Source organism: Pezoporus flaviventris, unplaced genomic scaffold (assembly GCF_033815535.1).
Source record: "Pezoporus flaviventris isolate CSIRO_AGI_PZ_B2104156 unplaced genomic scaffold, CSIRO_AGI_Pfla_v1 ptg000002l, whole genome shotgun sequence".
In the NCBI taxonomy this organism is placed as follows: domain Eukaryota; kingdom Metazoa; phylum Chordata; class Aves; order Psittaciformes; family Psittacidae; genus Pezoporus; species Pezoporus flaviventris.
The window spans coordinates 90,788,581-90,810,637 of NW_026892550.1; the positions used below are offsets into that span (position 1 = coordinate 90,788,581).

General features: G+C 43.7%; 1 protein-coding gene across 3 annotated transcripts in view; it reads left to right on the top strand.

Annotated features, from left to right (window-relative positions):
* ABTB3 (ankyrin repeat and BTB domain containing 3) overlaps nt 1–22,057 on the top strand; it is a 170,672-nt gene that overhangs the window by 130,737 nt on the left and 17,878 nt on the right. Inside the window, exons 5-12 of one of the 3 annotated variants that reach the window (XM_061445066.1) lie at nt 5,782–5,947; nt 9,319–9,408; nt 12,570–12,671; nt 13,785–13,878; nt 13,988–14,123; nt 14,670–14,693; nt 15,740–15,960; nt 17,384–17,562. In XM_061445066.1, the coding sequence (XP_061301050.1) occupies nt 5,782–5,947; nt 9,319–9,408; nt 12,570–12,671; nt 13,785–13,878; nt 13,988–14,123; nt 14,670–14,693; nt 15,740–15,960; nt 17,384–17,562 (1,012 nt within the window). The remainder of the gene's footprint in view (nt 1–5,781; nt 5,948–9,318; nt 9,409–12,569; nt 12,672–13,784; nt 13,879–13,987; nt 14,124–14,669; nt 14,694–15,739; nt 15,961–17,383; nt 17,563–22,057) is intronic. The other 2 variants (XM_061445067.1, XM_061445068.1) reach the window with 2 other exon arrangements.

Consider the following 22,057-nt stretch of genomic DNA (forward strand, 5'->3'; position numbering starts at 1 on the left):
GAATTTTCCAGTATCAATAGCCAATTTATTTTCAGGAGTTTGACAAGAGGTTGGCTAATAAATGGAAGGAGTACTTCTATTTTCTTGTATTAATTTGGCACCTGCTTAAAGTAAATGGAAATATTTTATGTCTGCATTGGAAGGTAGTGCTCTTCATCACTTTGATCAACATGTTTGTGCTTAATGTTTCCCTCTCTCCAGAACTGAAAATGCAAATAATTTTCTCAGTATAGTATTTACATTGCAGTCCCATTAGTATCAGCATTATAGTCTCTTTTAAAGCACCATATTGGAAAAAAAGAGTGCTCACAAATTTAAATCTAATCATCTGCCGCTCCTGCTATTGCCTTTTGTGCCTGTAGTCTCACTGAAGAGCCGCAGGCAAGGAGCAGGACCCTTTTGTGCTACAGGCTGTGCATACCCAGATCAAAACTGTGATCTCTGACCCCAAGAAGTTCAGCATTGCAAATGCATGTATATTACTGGCTAAAATATGACTCTTTCCAGGCTTCAAACCAGCTGAACTATAATTTCTGACTCAAGACCTCATCCAGATTTAGGACAGACACAGGCTGAATAAACTCTATAGAGCTAAAAGGATGGACTTCATTAATAGATTATCATTCTCTTAATTGAAAGGGCTGGCGATCAAGTCCCAGGTGGACAAACAAGACTTCGGTGCTTGGCTATCAGGAGGATGATCTGTTCACTTCAGTGGAGGGAAATGATTATCCTGCCCCTCATCACAGTCTGCACTCCATTTCTTTTAAATCAACTATTAGCATGCTATGGCTTAGAACATGATTAAGATGTTCCTTTGTCTTTTTTTGTTAACATTTACAGAGCATTGCCTTTTCTTTCTTTTTTTTAATTGTCCACTACTGATTACAGCCATAATCCACCCCAAAGAACAAATAATTAAAAAGCTATGCAATAAGAGAACTGCTGTGTCTACCAGTTACGACAGAAACACTTTGCCTTTGAATCATCCATTTTCCCAAATGTATTCAATCCATGACTAACTCATTAAAGATCCGCACAGATTCTTAGCCAGTCTAAATGAAAATGAAAAAAAAAACAACCTAAAACTAAAACCAAAAAGCCAAAACCAATGCAACAAAATCAAACTCTTGCACTTAAACTGTTGCTATAGAAGTACCGTATTGTGTTTTCACAATGTGAGTTCGGGAGAAGATAAAAATGATTTGCTGTACTGCTAGGATCCATTATAAAGGAAGATTATCTTTGACTCCTTTCAGAGGTTTGAGTATTTCAGAATATGACAGAGTGTCATCATGGTCACCACGCAGCATTTGACAGTGACCGTTTGCAAATAATTAATGTTACCATGGCATTCCTCATATAAAGCCATAGTAAAGTTAATTATGTGCAGCGGCAACACTGTAATGATCTTGAAGATGACTGCCGTAGAAGCAGTATCTGTGAGGAATTGAAAGTGGACTCAGAGAAAATTGTTTTGCACTGTAAATTGAAAAATATGGCCGCAGCTTTGCTACAAATATAAAATCAGGAACAATTTTGCCAGTTTCTAATTTTCCTTTTATTTACAAAGGCAATTGTTTGCTTGATTCAAGGTAGGGAGGGACCAGTTAGGGAGTTTACAGGCTGTGTGATTGAACCCCTGAATTAGAAGGGGATTTGCTGTTGAGCACGAGGACCGTGATCAGTGTATGTTATTAATTCAGGTATATTATTTCTCAATTGTGGGAGTGGGAGCATGTATACAGGATGGTGGTGCCAAGGAGCCTGACGAGCCCCACAGGTTGCTAAATAGGGAAAACCAGAGTAAGCTCAGTCTTTCGAGATATCAGCCTCGAAGGATGCCCGTCAGTCCTATCTTTGTCACTGTATCACCTCTGGGAGCCTCAGAGTTAGCCTCACCCAGCCAGCGTCTGGGATGGTGATGTCCTGCCATCCTGAGACTCTCTCAGGGGAGAAGAGAGGGAGAAGAACATTGGCAGCTCATATTCTTCTGTTCCTTCTTCCTGTCAGCTCTCCCTGCCCCTTTGATGAAAAACACCTTTTATGCAGCATGAGGTCTTGGAGAAAGGATGACCCATGTTAATGCTGGCAGCGGCAGAATCTGGCAACCAACCAAGGTGGCCTTGGAGGGGACACTGCACCATTGGGCTGGTGTCAGCCTCCTGTGTGCTTGGAAAGATCACACAGGCTTTTTGGCAAAAGGGCCGTGAACTGGCTCTGCAGCTGGAGAGGTTTCCAGCTCTGCGCTTACACTGGCTTCCCTTGCTTTGCAGGCACAGTTTCCTAACTCTAAAAAGTGACCCTACATATTTAGCTGACTTCACGGTTCCTCCTCAACCTTATTTTTCAAGCTTCTTCATGTCTCTTTCCCACCTCTTCCTAGCTTGTCAGTATATTTGTTGCAGTCCAAAGATAAGTCTTGAGTGAATCAAGCCTGGGTGCCTATTCCCTTCCTTCTTTTCTATCTTGCATCCTTTAATGTTTGTGATTCTGGATAGTGTCTTTGATGGAGCAGCATCCCCTTATACAGTGTACTATGGAGCAGAGGCCCTCTGTTCTTTTTGGAATCAACATTATGCAGTTAATGGTATGAAAGAGGACTTTAAAACAAATGCAGTGTTGTGGTGGCTTAGGGTTGATTTTTTGATGGATTTGGGGGGCTGGGTTTTTTGATTTTTCAGTTTTCATTTTGAAATGGCACTGCTCAGTCTGTCTGCTGTACTGTCTTCCCAGTTGGCTTTTTCCAGTGTTAAAAGTGATGCTGTGTTCTCCTCTTCTGTACTTGTAGTTCCTGATCATTTTTGATCTGTCTCTACACTGCTTTTAATCTGTACATGTTAAATCTCTTTTTCCTTAACTCATTCATCTCTCTGTCTTTTCGAGACGTTATGCTTTCTCTTCTGTTCCTTTCCCTTGCGTCATCCTCTTGTTTTATTAAACTTCTCAGTTTGATCACTATTCGTTTTATTAGTCAACAGATGACAACGGTGGCACCGGCAATGATCATGTCAAATTTTGCCGCATAGTTTCCTTTTCTTTGTCCCATAAATCAGGGTTGTAGCTCACTCATGATGGTTCCTTTGTGGGGTATACAAAGGCAGTGGGACACTGGAAGTGGTACTAAATTGTAGTTTCTTGCTTTGTGGTATTTGGTCTAGGTGACATTTCATTAGTGCTGGCATCCTAGCAGCTGTGCAACCCAGGTGCTCTGCTGCATCCATGTTACTATTGCAGAGTTTGTGTATCTGTAGCATCCTGGAGCCCTTGGACCAAAACAGTACCCCTCACTGATTGAAGAGTACTGATTTGCTGATACCCAGTATCAGCAGTAATTAATGAGTCCCCTTCCTTGGCTATAGTAAGCAGGTGGGGTGATAGGTTTTTAGGGGACCAGAGACAACTCACGGCTGAGTTACTTATGGAGAACTGTGTAATTTCTGAACTTGTGCCAGAGTAGTGATCTGGGCAGCCCATATAGGATAAGTGAGATTGGTCCTTGTTCCTCCTTCCTCCCTTGTGTGGGCGTGCAACCCAGGTCAAAATCTGGCTTCTTTTAAAGAGGAGATCATCAACTATCATTTTGCATGTACCAAGCTGGGCTTGACGTCAGTGAAAGCTCTGTCTCTTTCTGCCAGCTCTGAGTTTGACCCATTTTACTCAGAGCATATGTTATATACCTCGGTACAAATGATGAAGCAGTGACTTCACATAGGCTCTGATTCATAGTAGCAGACACCTCTGCAGTCCTCAGAGGATGTCTGGATCTTTCCATAGCTGCATCTTGCTGAGAAGCCACCTTATTTTCAGCCCAGAGTCATCTGGAAATGGCCAGCTACAGCTGGGAGGACCAGACTGTCTGTCCACCCAAAACCCCCACCACCTAACTTCTGAGCATGCTTTATCTTTGCCATACGTGTAAGGAGGGCACAGATGATCTCTGGCATCACATGCTATGGGGGTAACAAGTACCAAATGTTGCTGTAGTTCTTGTGTCAGAAATGTGCCATACGGTGTGAATGTGTTAAGCCGCAATTGTTCCCATGGATCTTGGTGTTGTTGAGCTCAGCCCTGCACGTCTGTGCTGGTTTTGCTTTTTCCTTGCACCCACCCAGAACCTACTCCAGAAACCTTGCGGTGCATTGCTTTCTTCATCTCTGTTGTAGGCATATTACTGCTGCAAAATTTGTTGTTGCAGTTACGGTGTGACCGAGTGCTGTGCATTAATCTTGCAGCATACTGTTGTGATGAAGTGTCATCCTTGTTCCCCTGAGTAACGATAGTCCAAGCACACCTTGTTTGCATTCTTAGGACAACAACTTTTTAGCAGTCAAAACGCAAACTGAGCACATAGAATGAACATCATCATGTATCTGTTGTCTTCCAGACTTGCCGTGGCCTAGCACAGCAGAGAACAAGCTTGAACTCAGATGCCAGTTTCAGTACTAAGTCCTGCAGAAGCTTTGATCAAAATACTTTGTATTTCCCATCTCCCTTTCCTTCCTCTGTTGAAAGAGGAAGAGTGGTAGCTATTACTACATACCACTGCTTCTATATAAACAGCATATGTGTTCCATACTGCTGTTAAATATTAAGCAGTGTTATATATTTTATAAAGCTCTGATAAAGCACTTTGAAGAAAAAAATCTAAATTACAGTGATATGCTGTTTATATTTTGCTTTTCATTTGCTGCATTTTTTTACATATGAAACAGAAAACAAATATTTGATGTATTTTTGTCTCTCTCACTTTTGATCTTTATTTTGTTTTCCATTCTTAAGTAGCCCCTTGTTTTCTGACCTAGCATTTTTGGACAGTGAAAGTGATGTTTTTCTAAACAGTTCTTTGTCTAAATTCACACCAAAACCACTGGATTTGGACTCCAACCTCTGCCCTAGACACTCCTCAGCATGAAAGAGAAGCAAATCTGTCTTTTAATAAGATGAAGCCGAGCTGGATAAACATCAGATTTGAATTTCTGAGATTCACATCTTGGCTAAATAACTCTAAGCCCTTCTTCCATTTGAAATTGATGTCTTGAGCAGTTTACAGTTTGGAAATCTTTTGCATAAGACCTTAATAGAATGACATCTCATCTGTTCAGACACAGCCAGAAAGGACTTGTGGTGTTTTGCCACCATTACCTGGCCCGATTGTCTTCTCCTTGATTGCATGATATGCTGATCTACAGGATATCATGGGCAGGGGAACTGGACCAGATGACCTCCAGAGGTCCCTTCCAACCTCAGCCAGTCTGGGATTTTGCACATTGCACTTTCTGCTCCAAAAAGACTTCCCTGTTACTGGGGCTGTGCTGGTAAAATCCTTGAAAATGTTTGAAGTGACATTATTTTCTCTTTGTTGTATTGTCAATGATTATACATCCATTTGATGTTAAGTTCAAAGCTTATTGAAGCCACTGAAATTTTTCAGGGATCAGGGAGACTGGATCTTTCTGCCATGCAGAAAGAAAACTTGCAGTGAGAATTGGCTGTGCATTGCTTAAACAGGGAAACAGAATCAAGTGAAAGCTGTGCCTTTTTTCCCCATTTTTTTATAAAATGTGCAACTTGTCCCATGAAAGATAGACCAAGGGCAATCTCCATTAGCTTGCATTAGCATTTCCCATTCATCACTTCTCTGGAACATACAGGTCAAAGGAGAATGAATGTGTGCATGACCTACATCCTTCATACATAGGGCAAAGTATTATTTTCCTGGGGACAGTGAGGTCTGTCCTTTGACTGTCCTCTGAGGGAGTTTATTTCTCACATCCACAGAATCGACGACTGTTTTTGTGCATCTCGGAAACTGGATGCAGTTGCCACTGAAGCGAAGTTCAAGCAGGACCTGGGTTTCCGGATGCTCAACTGTGGCCGAACGGATCTGGTTAAACAAGCCATATCCTTGCTGGGGCCGGATGGGATTAACAGCATGAGTGAACAGGTAACGAGATAGAAATTTAAAGAACCAACTTTGAAATGCAAGAGTTTTGTCTGCTTATCACAGAAAATGAGCTCCAGCTTTCAGCTAAACATAGGACCTTAGTGCTTTCTCTGCATTACTTTGCATTGAGTTAAAGCACAGCCAGGTGAGCATCTACATTAAGTGGGATAGTTTTGAATTGCATTGATGTTTTGGTGGTACTGAGATAACTCAGCATGAAGGCAGATGCATCCCCTGAAATCTTAACAGTGACCTGAGTCGAGTGAAGCCAGAAGATCCCAAGAGAGCTTAGTGTTGATCTGAATACTTGAAGCTGCTTCAGGTCCATGAACAGTGGTGTAGGGCAGGGCTTTTGAGGTGAACATCCTTCCACTGAACACTGCCCTGGGGTCTGCAATGCATTTCATGTGCACCACCGAACCCCCAGCAGGAAACGATTAATTGCTGGCAGTCTTTAAATGAGCTCAGCCCCGTTTGAGCTGACCTTCCAGATGTGAAAGTGTCTCTGTTGCTCATTGTGGTCAACATCCACCAATTGAGAAGCCCAGATTTTTCTGGAGTTACTCCTCCATTGAGGCGGTGGTTGTGGCTACGGGTAAGCCTGCCTCTGCAGCTACCTACCAGCAGCAGTCTGTTGGACTGTGATACTCACTGGGGTGGTTCCCCCTTCCCAGAGGGAAGTGATGGCCATGGTTACTACTGTTCCCTTTTGAAACAGAGCCCCCTGAATTTTCTGATGCCCCTGATGGAAGTGTTACTGTGTATTCCTATAGCTGTGAGCATCCTCTTTGGCAGGAGGCAGGTGGCTGCTGCCCCCTGAGGTGGTTGCTTGGGTCAGGAGCTGGAGTCTTAGTAGGTTTAGGTCTTCTGAAATGAAAGCTGCTCCAGGAATGTGAGTTATGTTGCTGTTCAGTAGCTTTAGTCTGAGTCAATATTATGGATTTGCTCAAGAAAAGCTTTAGAAAAGGGAAGTATCCACCAAAAAAAACCACCCAAAACCCAAACCAGACTGTTCATTCCAAAGTTCATACGTTATACTTTTAAAAACTATTATTACTTTAAGTTAGTCTGAACCTGGAAACTTTTCACACCATATTTCCTCTTTCCTCCAGACGGAAACCTGGGAACACTCTGGCTTGATTCATCAAAGTACCTAATCATATGCTTAACACTGAACACATGCTTACATCCTGTTTGAGTGAAAGTTAAGCCTGTGCTTAAACATCTCACATCTTGTAGGATCACACATCTTGCAGGACAGAGCCCTAAGTGATACAAGGGTAAAAGAGAGAGGGTGATTTTTTATTTTGCCAAAAGCCAAATGCTATTGTGTTGATCGTACACGTAGTTACTGCCTTGTGTGTGCATTGAACACTAATGATGGGCTCATTAAAAATCCATTCCTCCCACATGCAAAGAGAGTGCAGCTGAATGATGCTGTAGCACAAGGCTGAGTTGCAGAGCAAGGCTGGGGATGCTGGCAGAGGCAGATGCAGCAGGGATAGGAGTGCAAGGGAAAGGGAGGTTAGAAACCTTATTAACTCCTTAAAACCCTGACACTGCAGCATGACGCATGACACTCTGGGCCCCTTTTAAGTCCTTCAGCTTCATCAGGGCCAAAATACGCCCCTGTGGTCCCCAGGCAGACCCTTTGCTCTGGGTATTACTGCGGGGCTCTTTGCCACAGCTTTCCATGTGCTGCATCTTGCGGGGGGGGGGGGGTGGCACAGGGCTTTCAAATACTTCAGATCTGATTAGACCCCTTATGCTAAACACTTGATTTAATTATGCAGTGACGCCACTTAGAGAAATTGAAAAAACAGCTGTAGGAACGTGTATTTAATTTTAAGCTGCCATCCTGTCCCCATGTTTCAAGGCCCAAACACTGGTTTTTGTAATTCTCATGGTTCCTGTAGCATTTATTGACTGCCAAAGGAAATGTTTTGCCACTGACTATAGCTGAAGCAGTTTCAAATTCTCTTTGCAAGTAACTTGAAGTCACTAAAGAACTCTCCTTGCCTGGGGTGAGCTTGTTTCTTCTTAATAATGGCATGAAGCCCATAACGCCTGTTCTCTTACTCTGTATCTCCATGAGTACAGGGCAGATTTGATCCTATGAAATGCTCAGTCTGTTGCAGGGGGCATGAAGTACCTTAGGAGGACAAACCTTAATTTACATTTTCTCTAGAAGAGCAGCACTTCCATACATAAGCACCCACAACCTTTATCTCTGCATGCAATCAGAAAAATGGGGTAGTTCAGCAAAAACAGTGGTGCTGGGCTCTTGCTAAGAAGACCTCTGTGTTGTGGTACTGTGTCTGGCCATGCTGGGCACCTCCAGTTTCTCTGGAAAACACTTAATGGCAGCACTCAGGTTGAGCAGCAGACAGGCTATCATCTGACAGCAAATTTACCAGGAGAGCTCGAGGTAGGCTATAAACATGCATCAGAGGTAGCTGCATGCTGTGGCAGATCTACTGCAAAACAACTGGTGGCTGTTGATTAACACCCCCCAACTGTATTTAATAAGCAGCTTTTTCTGTTATAATTTACAGTAGATTTAATGATATTTTTTTTCGCATGGTTTTCTCTGGACTCATTACCACAGCCACAGTAATACTTATCTTAAGGGAGAAATGGTGATCAGCCGTAGCAGGTATTTCAGATTAATACAAATTGCATTATGGTGGTTCTGTAGCAAAGGGTCACTTAATCTGCTTTTTCTCCAAACAGGCCATGTTTTCCTGGAACCCGCAAGTTGCAACAATGCTGTCTGGCATTTCAGTTAAAATTAAGTCTTTGTTTGCTAGGGAGTGCTATACAAAGCCTTTACATTTCTACCTCCTTAAGCATATCCACTCTGAAAAGCTGTGCCCAGATTCAACCTATCTTAAGAGGAGCCTGGGATGTTTCTAAAGGGTCTTTCAGTAATCAAGAAGTTACATTTTATGAAACTGTTATTATAGAAAACTGAATAGAATTATTGTCTTATTAAATACCAGTGGAAATTTGGTTGCTTTGATAAAAACATTTCTTTGCTGGGGCCCCAAAGACAGAGATGTTCAGTTTATTATACAAAGATGGAGGTGAGGCTGACAAGCCCTAGTTTCACTCACCATGTTGAGGATGCTGAGAATAACGTGAAAAAAGACCAAAAACCAACCCAAAGCCAGTCAACATGACAACAAAAATGGAGATTTTACAAAAATGGTTACCATGGTCTGAGGGGCATGTCTGTAATAGAGGTAATAGCTTTTGTTAAATGCGTACTGTTAGTCTTGATTATATACATAAATAATTGTTTAAAAAATCAAACAGTTTTGTGTTAAAATTGTCAATTCCTTTGTTTTTTAACTCCAACAAATGACTAGGGCATGACTCCACTGATGTATGCTTGTGTCAGGGGTGATGAGGCTATGGTGCAGATGCTGCTAGATGCTGGAGCAGATCTGAATGCTGAGGTGAGGACTTTTGTTGGTTGTATCTTTGTTCTGTTATTTGTTTGCATCTTAAACTACCCCCTGAAACCATACTGGAGGGAAAATCCCAGGAATTAAAAAGAAATGTGTTTTACCCTGGACAGCACCACTTAAAATTAATAGTGAAATCAAACTGCATTAGATTAACATTAGGATTCACTGCACAGAAGGGGTCAAGTCATCGTACATATCCCACAGGTAATATTGATTTAGTTGTGTTTGTGCACTGGAAATGAATGCAGGCATTAGCACTAGCACGGAGCACAGCTCTAATGATATTGGAAGGACTCCCTGAATCTCAGCTGAATAAAAATGAAGAGGGTAAAAGAAATACCCATCTGATAATCTGCCAAAGCTTAAGCATTTCTGCATATTGGGATGTTCCAGCTAAGCATCCCCAGCACACAAGCGCAATGTAGGTCCCACTGCTTTGTCCAACGAAGTGCCTCAGGCTAAAAACTGTTGGATGAGGAGTTTGAAGCTTCCAGAATATCCATGTCTCTTTGATGAATGCACATCACAAACTTAACACAATCTGTCCATTTACACAATCTGTTGATTGTGGTCCAGCTCTGCACAGTGCAGGTATGTACATTTTTAAAGAGCCATTTGAATATCCACAGAAGAATTATTTATTTGTTAATGACTTCAGTTTCAATTTGTTGAGGTCATGAGTCAATTAAGCTGTCTGCTTCACTTATCTGTGTTCCATCTGTTCTGTTTGGACTTGAATGAGCTGATAAATCGTAGTCACTCCTTTCAGCCAGACGTTTTGCACTTCTGAAAAATCTAATTTAAAAGTAGAAATGGATGTCACCTGTAAGAGACTGATAGTCATTACTATCTGACTGCTGTTTGGTGGCTTATGTGAAATCAGCTGATGATTTCAGTTCCCCAAATTCAAGCACACCGCCCTCAAGAGCTGGCAATAATTGAAAACTTGAATCCCTGTTAGCACTCTCGATAGGCACACCAGAGACTGAATGGGCCTGGAGACTGACCTCTCCTTTAACCCTGTCTGTGGCTCAGAGATGAGTGGCATTATTTGGTTCCTAGGACAAGTTTCCATTAGGAGCAGTTCTCCCAATTGCTCCAGTAATCTTCCAGACCTGTATCAAATGCAAATTTAAACAGTTTTGTCTTCCTGAAACTGCTGACATCTGAGAGAACAGCTCCAGTGATGAATGTGAACCTCCCTGATTCATTTCTGTAGAGTGTTTGCTCTGAAATCAAATGAAAACACTTTGGGACAAGAACTGTGAATAATTATGGTGTGCAATTATAAGATGATTTGTGCACAACACAACCAACTGTGCAAATTGGGCAATTATGGGGGAAAAAAAGGCAAATCAACCACGAACAAAAATAAATACTCTTGTCAGGTGCCTGCATCATTTTCCCCTTTCACTTTGAGAATCAGTGATATATATATATGTTTCCAAAAGCAGCCTCAAATGCTGGGTGCCTCCCTTTCTGATTGCCCATCTTTAGCAAAAAATGGACTCATTTCCAGATGTGCTGAGATGCTGCAGTTTGCTCTGAAGTCAGTGGGACCTGCTCAGCAAATCTCAATGGAGGCCTTAAAAGCCTGGTCAACAGCAGGTCTTTTGCAAACACTGTCAACTGGAAGGAACTCTAACCCCAAAAAAGGAGCAAAGGAGTTAAAATGACTTCATTTTCTTTGCCGCTTCACGTGGGCTGCCCCAAACAGTGGTGGGAATCTGTGCTTGAGGAGGAGCTGGAATGCATTTGCCAAACCCTGATCCTGCCCATCCTCACCCTCTGCTGCTCTTGCTCCCCAGGCTAAACCCCAAGGCTCGAGCTGCTCAATCTTCTTCCTTCTGAACAAACCCAGACTTAAAGAAGCCTTTCTCAGAGGCCAGCACTCTTCTGTTGCACTCTGAGCTTTCCCTTTGGCAAATCTCTGTGATAACACCTAGGTGCTGGTGCAGATCTGCTCCTCTGGCAAAATGCAGGATCTGCATGGGCTATTTAGATTTTGCCCTCATCCCTGTCCTTGGGACTGAGGGCCTGGTCGTGTGCTTCTAGCAAAACACTGCATGTGGCGCTTGGAAATGTGAGCTGCTAATGCAACCGAGCATTTAATAACTGCTCCTGCTCCCCTACGTGGATAAACGTGCTTCAGACGAGGTGGTGAAAGCATAGCTGGCTGATGAAACAGAGATGGTGCATCTTTTACTCTGATTTTAGTCCTCCTCTGAAGATGAGTAATAAGGTGTTGAATTTTAGTGTCACACTCCATCTGAGTGTACAGCCTTGGACTGCAAACGTTCATTAGATTTTACCATCACTGTGGACCTCATCAATATTAATACCCCCATCTTTAAGACAGGGAAACTGAAGCAAAGAGTGGTTATTTGTCTTCCTCAATGTCTACATTAGATGCATCAGGCACCAAGATGTAGAAAATGGAAGGAGCAATTTGAAAAATACCATTTCATTTTCCAAGGATGTAGTTTGCATCTCTTTTATCTGTCACCACTCTGCTCTTCTAACTCAACTCAGACGGGAGAAGGCAGTAAAAGGAGTTTTCTTAAAACTTTCCTGAAGTGCCACTCTGCCCCATCACTTCTCAGGTGTCTTTTTTTTCCTCTGGTAACAGAGGAGGAGCCCGGAAGCACGCCTGTGAACTCTAGGGTAGGGCTTGTGATGTGTCTTTTATGACGGCAGTGACAAAGTGATAATGATTTATGTGGAAAGAATTTCTTTGGGCCTGGAGCAATCCCAAGACCCAAGGCTGTTGATACACGGCCTGGAGAAGTCAGTGGGAGCGGTCCTTAGCTGTAAGTGTCCTGATCCATCCCTGCTTCCCCAGTGTGTGCTGTTGTAACCAGCTGTGGATGTTTTTGACCTTGTGCAAAAGAATCCGGTGGCCAGTGGTTTAGATGGAGCTACAGTAGTTGGTAAAAAGACTTCATTTGGTATGAACTCTATTCAAGCTGTCAAATCAGCACAGATTTAATATTGAGAAAATTTTTGCAGGAAAAAAACAAAGCCAATAATTTTATAAAGCACCTTTCCCAGGTTTTCTTTCTCACTCCCTCACATGCCTGGCTTTCAGGCAGGTTGAATTTTATTACGTATAGCTCTTTAAAAAAAAAATAACTTTAATTTGTTTGTAGGTTGTCAGTACTGCTCATAAATACCCATCCGTCCACCCTGAGACCCGCCATTGGACAGCTCTGACATTTGCTGTGTTGCATGGACATATTCCTGTAGTTCAGGTATTATTGTATTTCCCTACCTGCATCTCATTCTTTTGTTTCTCCTTTTCAGTTCTAATTACATCCATCTCAAACCAGTATCCTTTTGTCATACTTATATTGGTTACTTCTGCTTCTTTTAGAGTGTACTGATATATAATAGACCTATTATATAGCAAATACAGTGTTCAAACCTTAAACAATATGAGGTTTAAATAGGACAATTTTAAAGCAAAGTTGCACCAAAAAAAGTCTGACAACTCCTTGTGCTCCTTCCTGACCACTTGTTTTATATGTTTGTTTATTCATTCATTACACTTTCTTACACTATAATGTTCTAGCAAATACAAAACCACTGCCTTGGTGGGGAAGAGGGTACAACAGCCCTTGTGCTGTTCCGAATGGGGAGTATCACTCACTCTCCTTACTCCATTGAGGTGTCACGTGGGATATGCTGGTTCTGTGCTTTGGCATCTTGAAAGTTGAGGAGGTTTATTCTTCAAAACAGCTTGTCTATGGCACACTTAATGAAGCACCAAAACTGTGAAGGTCTCAAGGCAGAAATGGCCAAGACAGGGCTGGAGCACAGGCTCCATCCTGCTCAACTTGCCCGCTTTTGTTTTCTGCATTGTTGTTATGTATGTGCAAGTGTCCCTGATGGAGATCACAACTTTTGGACTGATTGCTGCAATTGGTTCTTTAGAATTGCTTTCTTTTGGCCATGACTATATATAAAGATGGAGAAAATTGAAATCTGATCCATTTTAGGATGGTGCTGGGCTTCTAGAAGACCACGAAGAAAGGATGCTTGTTGGGTTAATTTTCAGTACTTCCATCTTCTATGCATCACTTCCTAGCACTGACCTTAACCCATTTCCCATTCAGAAACACTGGCTTACACTTTTTTGGCTCTGAAGTTGGACACTACTGCTCCTGGTGTCCGGCAGCATAAACTGAGCGAAAAAAGGAATGAATTTGCCTGTGTGAAACAATGGGCAAAATTTGCATGTCACTTGTCTCCATCATATCTGGTTTGCAGATAACAAGATGCATTAGACTCTCATTCGTCACTGTTCATGAATTCTGAAGACTGTGATACCCCCAGTTGCTCTAAACAGTGATTTTTCTTTCTAGCTGTTGCTGGATGCTGGAGCAAAAGTAGAAGGTTCCTTGGAGCATGGAGAAGAAAACTACTCTGAAACTCCTTTACAATTGGCAGCAGCTGCTGGTAAGAACTTTCTCTTCCCACTGTAATAAATTCCTCAGTCAGGATCTGTGATTTAGATGAATAAGCACTGGACTGTAAAAGAAGTAAAACTGAATCTCTTGACTTGCAGGAAATTTTGAACTGGTCAGTTTGCTGCTGGAGCGAGGAGCTGACCCCATGATAGGAACAATGTACAGGAACGGCATTTCCATGACTCCACAAGGTGACATGAACTCTTTCAGTCAGGCTGCTGCACATGGACACAGGTAGAGTGGGAACAAGTCTAGTGGCATCCTTCAAGTGCTTATTTTTTGCCTGGACATCCGGTTCGAGCAGATGGGTGCAAGTTCTGCATGAACGATTGAATATGCCACCAACTGAGCAGAGGCTTTTTGGTAGCATGTGATTTTAACCAGTTGGTGGAACAAGTTGCTTTTTGCTATCTGATTGAAACAAAAGAGGAAGGGCAGTCCTCATGCTGTGTCGCAATGCAATGGTTGTTAAATGGCAGCTGATGTGATGACAGAAAGGAATGCCAAGAGCATTCCTTCTGAATTTCTTGATATATTTCTCAGGTTTGAGCAAATCATGTCTGTAATGCTGCAGCTCTAATTTTTGTTGAATACAGTTTCTGCATCTGTGTTTACTGTAAAGTCCTGTATGTCTTAATGTTGTATGTATGCTGTAAATCTAAAAAAAAAAAAGGCAATGAAACGAGCACCTGGCATGCATGATTTTGCAACACTCAGGAGTTGACTGCAGTGTAATGGATTAGTATTATGATCTTCACGTTCCTACTTTTCTGATTGTAGCCATCCAGAGGAACATAGATACAGGTTAGAGACAGTACCTACCGTCTGTTTGCTTAGAGATGAGCTGCCAGTCTAACAACATGCTAATGGCGTGTCAGGGTGGGTTTGCACAACATTGCCTATCTGGAGCCTGCGGGGGATCCCTGGGACAGAGAGGACAGTTTGGTTACTGGAGTCTCACGTTCAGCTGGCATATGAGTGGGAGCCATGTGCCTGAGGAGGACCTGGGGCTCTCCTCGGCTTGGCTGTCGGCTGTGCATGTCTCAGGCCCTGGCTCTTACGTTCCTGTGTGTACACACACACTCCCTCCTCCTTCCCTTTCTGCCCTAAATTTGTCTGGGACGTGCCATGCTTTGCTGCCACCCAATGCTGGGGGCTGAGCAGCTGAAGGGAGGACATTGGAGTACAAGCAAAGTGGGATGAGGCCCAGCCTGGTTTCTTTTCTCACAGCTGTGAAACCAAGTGACTCTGTTGAGACTGATGAGTTTAAACTGGTACAAACCTAAGGACACCAAGTCTCTTGAGTTTGGGCTTTGCTATTTGATGGCACTTTACTTTGCAGAGTGGTCTCAGATGTGCTCGAACCTGCCCTGACTGGCCTTGTTCAATGTCTAGTTGCTCCAGCTTTCCCAGACCGCTTTGTGTGTTAATCAAGTGGTGGTGCTTTCAGTAGCTCCAGGCAGCTCCTTTCTCAAGTGGCCTCCATGGTGGAAGTCCTGAGATCTTGTCCAGAGGCACCTCAGCCTTTCCTGATTGTGGGAAGAAGTCTTGAGTCACATTTAGCTCATGGGTCTCTGTTCCCATGAGATGATGCCACTTGCGCAACATCTGTATGGTTCCTGTCACAAAAGCAGACGTGGCCCAGGCAGTGCAGGTGGGCTAGCAGGAGCTGTGCTTGTCTCTAGTCTGCTCTCAGCTGTTTCTGCCATTAATTGGAGTAATATCCTGGATAGGTGTTCTAACTTGCCATGTTGCAGCAAGTATGCTGGGCACAACAAAAGCCTGGCCACTGACTCTGCTCTCCTGCCTTCTCCTTCCCTCTCTCCTGTCTGCCGTGCTGTGATTGACAGGAACGTCTTTCGCAAGCTGCTTGCTCAGCCAGAGAAGGAGAAGAGCGATATTCTGTCACTGGAGGAGATCCTGGCTGAGGGGACGGACTTACCCGACTCAGCAGCAGCTCCGCTCTGCGCCAGCCGCAACAGCAAGGCCAAGCTGAAAGCCCTGAAGGAGGCCATGTACCACAGCGCCGAGCACGGCTACGTGGATGTGACCATTGACATACGGAGCATAGGTCAGTCCCAGCACCCTCTCTCCTCTCCCTCCGGGAAAGGATCGCTGAAAGAAATGCATCTGTCAATGGACTGTTGCTTAAACCGACCACGGTTTCACCTCCCTCAGCTCTTGTGGAAGCAGGTGATGGGGGATTTGGCAGGTGCCCAGCCCGTTTCAGCTCTACAGCATGCCCCATTCAGGGGCTACTGGCACATTTCTTCAGAACAGAGTGATTCCTACTGGCAGCTATCTTCACTGCTGCATGGCAGAGCATCAGATAAGGCTCTGAGGCAGTGTTTGGCTCAGTGGTTGGGCCATCTCTAACAGCTTCTCTTTCGTACTCTGCTGTAAGGCATTAAAACATCTTTATTTCCTGGGGTTTGTGAGCCTCTGAGGGTACGGGCAGGGAACTGGCTTCTTGTTGTGCCAACTCTGCCAAAGCAGGGCTTGAACATCATACCAGCCTGCTGGGAATTGCTTCTGCCTGTGGGGAGGGTGGTTGGGTAGCATGGAGGGGAATTGGTCTGGACTGTGTATTTACCATCACCATTGATCTGCATTCAGAGAGACCCAAGTGCCTGGCATGCCTCTGCCTGGTGCGGTGCTCCAGCTCTGGGGATGTGTGGTGTGGGGCAGTCTGAGGAGTGGCTCGCAGAGTGGGCTAAGCAGGCAAACCCTGGTGATGAACGGGAGGAGAGCAACAGAGCTGCTCTCCAGGTACTGGGCATTCGCTGAAATGGAAGGAAAAACCTTTTGCAGCCAAACAAGAGGCTTGCGTTTCCTCCTGCTTTGTTCTGCAAGAGCAGAAACTAGGTCACATCCAGCCTAATGCCTGCAGAGGTACATTAGCTCCATGTGCTTTCTTGCTCACTGCATGGGAGCAGTTCCCTTTAAGTTCCTGGAGAGTGGTTCTGCCACAACAAACTACTTGAAAAGGCTGATCTGCTGAACTCACCCAGTGCTGTTTAGGGAAAATAGTAATGATCAGGAGAGAACATGGAGTAGCACTAAAGAAAGTTTTAATCTGGAGACCACCAGTCTGAATCCAGGTGGGTAGTGGCCAAAATTGGTTTTTTTTTACCATTTAACGGCTCTCCAGGGCTGCATTCGAACAAATGAGCTAGTGTAAATCTGGTTTCCAAAAGGCTTCTGCATCACAGAGCACCACAGCAATTACCACAAATTGGCAGTCTCAGCAGAGAAGCTGAAGGCTAGATGAGCAGAGAGACCACAGTCTTCTAGCATTTGGAGGAAAGCCTCTGTGTAATAGGTCTGGGATGTCCTGATAACCACCAGCCTTCTCAATCAGGGAAAAAATAGGAATATGATTTCTAGGGTTATTTGGCAGCTTTTGCTTAAAATCTTAGCATAAGTAAAGGTAAAAAAGCAGAAGGGCACTTTCTTCTCCAAAGCTGGGAATGAGCTTTGTCCTCTGTCCATAGGTGTTCCCTGGACACTGCACACATGGCTGGAGTCCTTGCGCACATCCTTCCAGCAGCACAGACGACCCCTCATCCAGTGTCTGCTAAAGGAATTCAAGTCCATCCAGGAAGAAGAGTACACAGAGGAGCTCATCACACAAGGGTTGCCTCTGATGTTTGAGATACTTAAAGCCAGCAAGGTAGGATAAATTATGAGTTTTAAAGACATCGGCTTCATTCCCATCCATTGCAACTTTGGTTTTGCACAGCTGTCCCAAAGGTTGTTTAGACTGTCTAGAATTATTATTAGTGGTAGTATTAGTATTATGTATCTCAGGGTTTTTTCACAGTGGAAACATGGATTAAAAACAAGCTAATGACATCTCCTGCTAGAACAGTTTAGTACTGATGCTAACAATAAGCTGGAGAGACAACAGAAGCTGATGCATAGTGGTGAAATTAACATCAAATGGGTCACTGCAGCATGGCAAGAGATGTTGGTAACAAAACCAAACCAAACCAACCAAAGAGTAACTTTACCCAGCTTGTTTTACAGGACCGCACAACAAAGCTAATATTCATGTTTGCTTTGGATTTGTTTAACCTCGCACGTGACTTTCCCTTCCCTTCATGTGGGATTTGGACTCTTAAACATGTGGGGAGACTGGTCTCTACAAGCACAGAACAGGATAGGGTTTTTTAAATCTTTTGTGTGAGTGTTTGTACTTGCAGCCTTCCCAGATTTATTCTTAGCTGACATTTTCTTAGCCAGACAAATCAGACTAACAAAACCTTTTGAGGGAGGTACCACTGGGTATGAAGCGTAACAGCAAAGGGGATGATCATGGGGTATGCAAGGAGAGGGAAATGTCTTACCTCGTGAAGGATGGACGCTTCCTTTTAAAACTTGTTATAACCATCATTCTCTTCGCTACTGGTCCCCCTGACAATCAGTTGCTCCCAAGGAATGCCCGGTCAACTTTACTGTTGCCAGAAAATCATTTTAGTGATGAAAAGCATCAAAACGGTTTGATTGCTGTTCTTTTTCTCATGTATCGTGTTGCTATGGTTTTCTAATTGTTGAACCGGGAAATAAATAACATTTCTCACCCAACTCTGCATGTAACAGCAAAGAGCAAATAATTTTTAGCATCTGCAGCAATAGCCTAAATAATGTGAAAAGGGGAGAGGTTCTGGTCTAAGCACTCAATACTAAAAGATTCCAGACTTAATATACCTAGTAAAAGCCTACATGGATTTATTTCTTGTATCTTCCTGCAAAAGAGGGCTTGGACTACAGTCTGAGCAAATCCTCAACATTTGTTCCAGCAATTGTTCTGATACTTGCTCCCACAAGTCTTCCCTTTGGGATTAGTTTGTATTGGATGGGTATTTATGGAGAATGTTTGAGATAGCTTTTAGGAAATCATTCCAAATCCTAGGATTTGTAGGTTCCTTGTTCTGAACTCACTTGGGTTAACGTTTGGTCATGCAGGAACTATCAGCAAGGTGCTGTTTGGTTTGAAAGTTGATATAAAATTAATCATATTGAAAACTGAATGGAGATTCAGTTTAAGCCTTTTTATCTAGGTTGAGGGGTGTCATTAACTGCTCTTCTCCTGGGTGGCTGAAGCCAAGGCCAGTGATCACTATTAGAATAAGTGACTTACAGGATGAAGCATTTGGGATATGTTAGACTGTGTCTACTGAGTCTGTTGTAAGACACCTGGAAACAAATAAGACTGCTACCTTCTGCTTTGGGTTCACTTAAAACCTAAAATGTGGCAGGGTGAAAGAACTGAAGTATCAAAAAACTCCTACATTACAAAGAAGAAATCTGTGCTGATCTTTATTCCTGCCTTTGGGCCTTAGGGGAGCTGCCTTTCTTCACTCTTCATGAGCATGCATATTCACAAACACACACACACTGCTTCATATTCTTAGAAAAATAATTATCATTCTGGGACACTGTAAGGGTTTACAGATTGTCTGCAAATGACATGAATTATTGCAGTGGTCTTGTCCAAATGGCCTCTCACAAAGCTCTCCCAGACAGAAATGAGGACAGACTCCATGTAAATCCTTTGGAAGAAGTCAAAATAGATTCATTTGTAGGAGAATGAGCCAATAAAATTTCTCCCTGGTTACTCTGTAAAAGGAAGCTGAGATTCAAAGGATCTTCTGTTCCCCTTCTCTTGAAGGGCTGGGAGCTGAGACTGTTCTTTATGTACACTCACAGACTGGAAATCTCCTTTAAGAGGTGCAGAAGGGCCATAACTGTGGTTCACATCCCTCTTTTTCAACAGCAAATTGTAAAGTCCCGCCTTTTGTGGAGCTGTGGGGAGAGCAGCTGGATTTGCCCACATGGACATCCATTCCCCTGTGGCCTGGGAACTTCAAGAGAGATTACGACTCTTGCTAAACATCTCAGTCTGGCTCAGTACCCTTCCTTAATGAGTTTTTCAGGGCAAAATGTATAAAATAAGCAACTAGGAAGCACAAAGCCACTTTGCATTTCTTGGCTGATGTAAAACAAGATGTCCCATTTGCTACATATTGTGATGCTCAGTATATTGTAACAGCATGGCAATTCGCATCTAATACAATTGGCATTTTGCATTCCTAGAAATAGTTCCAACTATCCCCTATTCTCAGAACAATTTGCAAATATTAATGAGTTGAGACATTGAGGAAGATCTTGCCTCCCTCTGCAAACAGGGAAACTGAGGTAATTAAACAGCCGTATTCTTAGTGCCTCATAAAGTGAGTCCTGGCCTCAGAGGCTGTGACGACCTCGATAAGCCAGACAGAGTAGGAAGCACACCTTCTGCCCCACCTTTTGCTTTGGACTGTCAGACAAAATGTTCTTGCAGGTCCAGATGTGAGGGTTTATATGGGAGCCCTGCACCAGCCAGCACTGATGCTGGTGTCCTGCAGGGTGGCACTTTGCTCCCATTTATGCACTGGAACACTGACAGTAGAAATAAAAGTAAAATTAGGAGAAGTTCTGATGCTGGAATAGAGAACAGCAATAAAAATTGGCAAATCAGGCAAAAGTGGATGAGCTGAAGGCCATAGTTTCATTGTTTCTTTTCAAGCTGTGAAATAAGCAGGGAAGAACAGTGAATAGATTGCACACTGGTTGTTCACTGCTGCACTAAAGCCCTGGAGGAAGACTTCCAAAAGCACAAATGAAGGTTCAATACCCAGCTCCTGGTGGCTTCCAGTGGGACAGAGTGCTTTCATTTCCTTTCGTGCCTTTAAATGTCCTTATTAGCTGCACCTTTGAGAATTGGGTGGAGAGCAGAGAAGTGGCAATATTTCCATGCTGGTGAGGCAGAGCTGCAAGAACAGGCAGAGAATTGCTCTGCACTTGCTCCCTCCATGGTTTCTGCTGTTATGCAGTGAGCTTGGGTCTTTACCAAACCAAAGACCAGAGACAACGTACTTTGGAGAAAGCAGCATCAGTGGAAAGGACATGGAGAGCTCAGTTTAAGGCACTCCTAAAAGCCAGCAAAGCTCAAACCAGGGGAAGGTCCGACATTAAGAATGTCAATGATGTGGTGGTGGATTTGTGCCACCAAATGAGGAGGAAAGGCGCTGCCGTTTCGGGATGGATTGAACGTCTTTGGCAGGCAAGCACACAAACCCAGCCTGCTAGAAGTGGTTTGGACAGGGCTGCATGAGACAAAAGCTGGAGAGACACTTCTAGTGAGTAGCCCTGAGCTAAACTTCAGCTGCTGCACAGAGCAGAATTGAGTCCCTCAAAGCTAAGATGACACTGGAGATCTTGTTATAGAAGAGCGATAGGAAGATGCAGCTGAATTCCTGCCTGTTGGTATCTGTGCTGTGCTCTTCATGCCCTGGAGGATGCCCTCCAGACTTCTCATAGGAAGCTCTGCTTTGCCTCCAGCTGAGGTTGATATTTGCATTCCCTGAGTTTGGCTCTGAGCTAGACTGACCTCCTGCCTCATGTCAGAGGACTGTATTTCCCTGATGAGTGCATGTACCTGAGGGCTGGCCATCGGTCTGAGACTGCCCCTTTCCCCCCACCCCACCCCAAACAGGCACTTTCAAAAGAGCTGTGTGGAGACTGCACCCAGATCTGTGGGCTTATAGTGCCTAAGGTGAGGGCTCACAGGTCAGCTCTTCTGTTTTTTGCATGGAGATTCTCTTGAGAACAATGTGCTGAACGTGCAGGGATGCTCCTTTGTCCTCTCTCTATGAAAATCCTGGAGCTGTTTCAGTTTGATCTTGACATTTCCACAACCTGAAAAGGGAGAGACTCAAAACCACAACCTTGGAAGTTAAACACATCTGGCCTTTAGAGGAGGTTGGTTTTAGATTTCCACTCTGGACCTCTGCGTGAGCTTGAATTGTCATTAAAATCACGCAGCTCCATCCATGCAGATGAGCCAGCACTGTTGCTGGTAGTACGAGGTTATGAGCCAGTTCCATCCACTGCTTTTTCTGCTTGTCCTTGGCCTATTTTTTTTCAGAAAACAAAAATACAATTTTTTAATTCCAAATAATCTCTCTTACAACTTTCTCTCTTCCCTCCCCCAGTGGCATGGGTGAGGAGCTGCTATTTGCCACTACTTTGGATCCTTTGTGGGCGCACATCACCAAAGTGCATGTGATAGTCCCCATGTGCACTGAGTGCACGTGCTGAAGCGTTTTCTGAAGCTCTGCCTC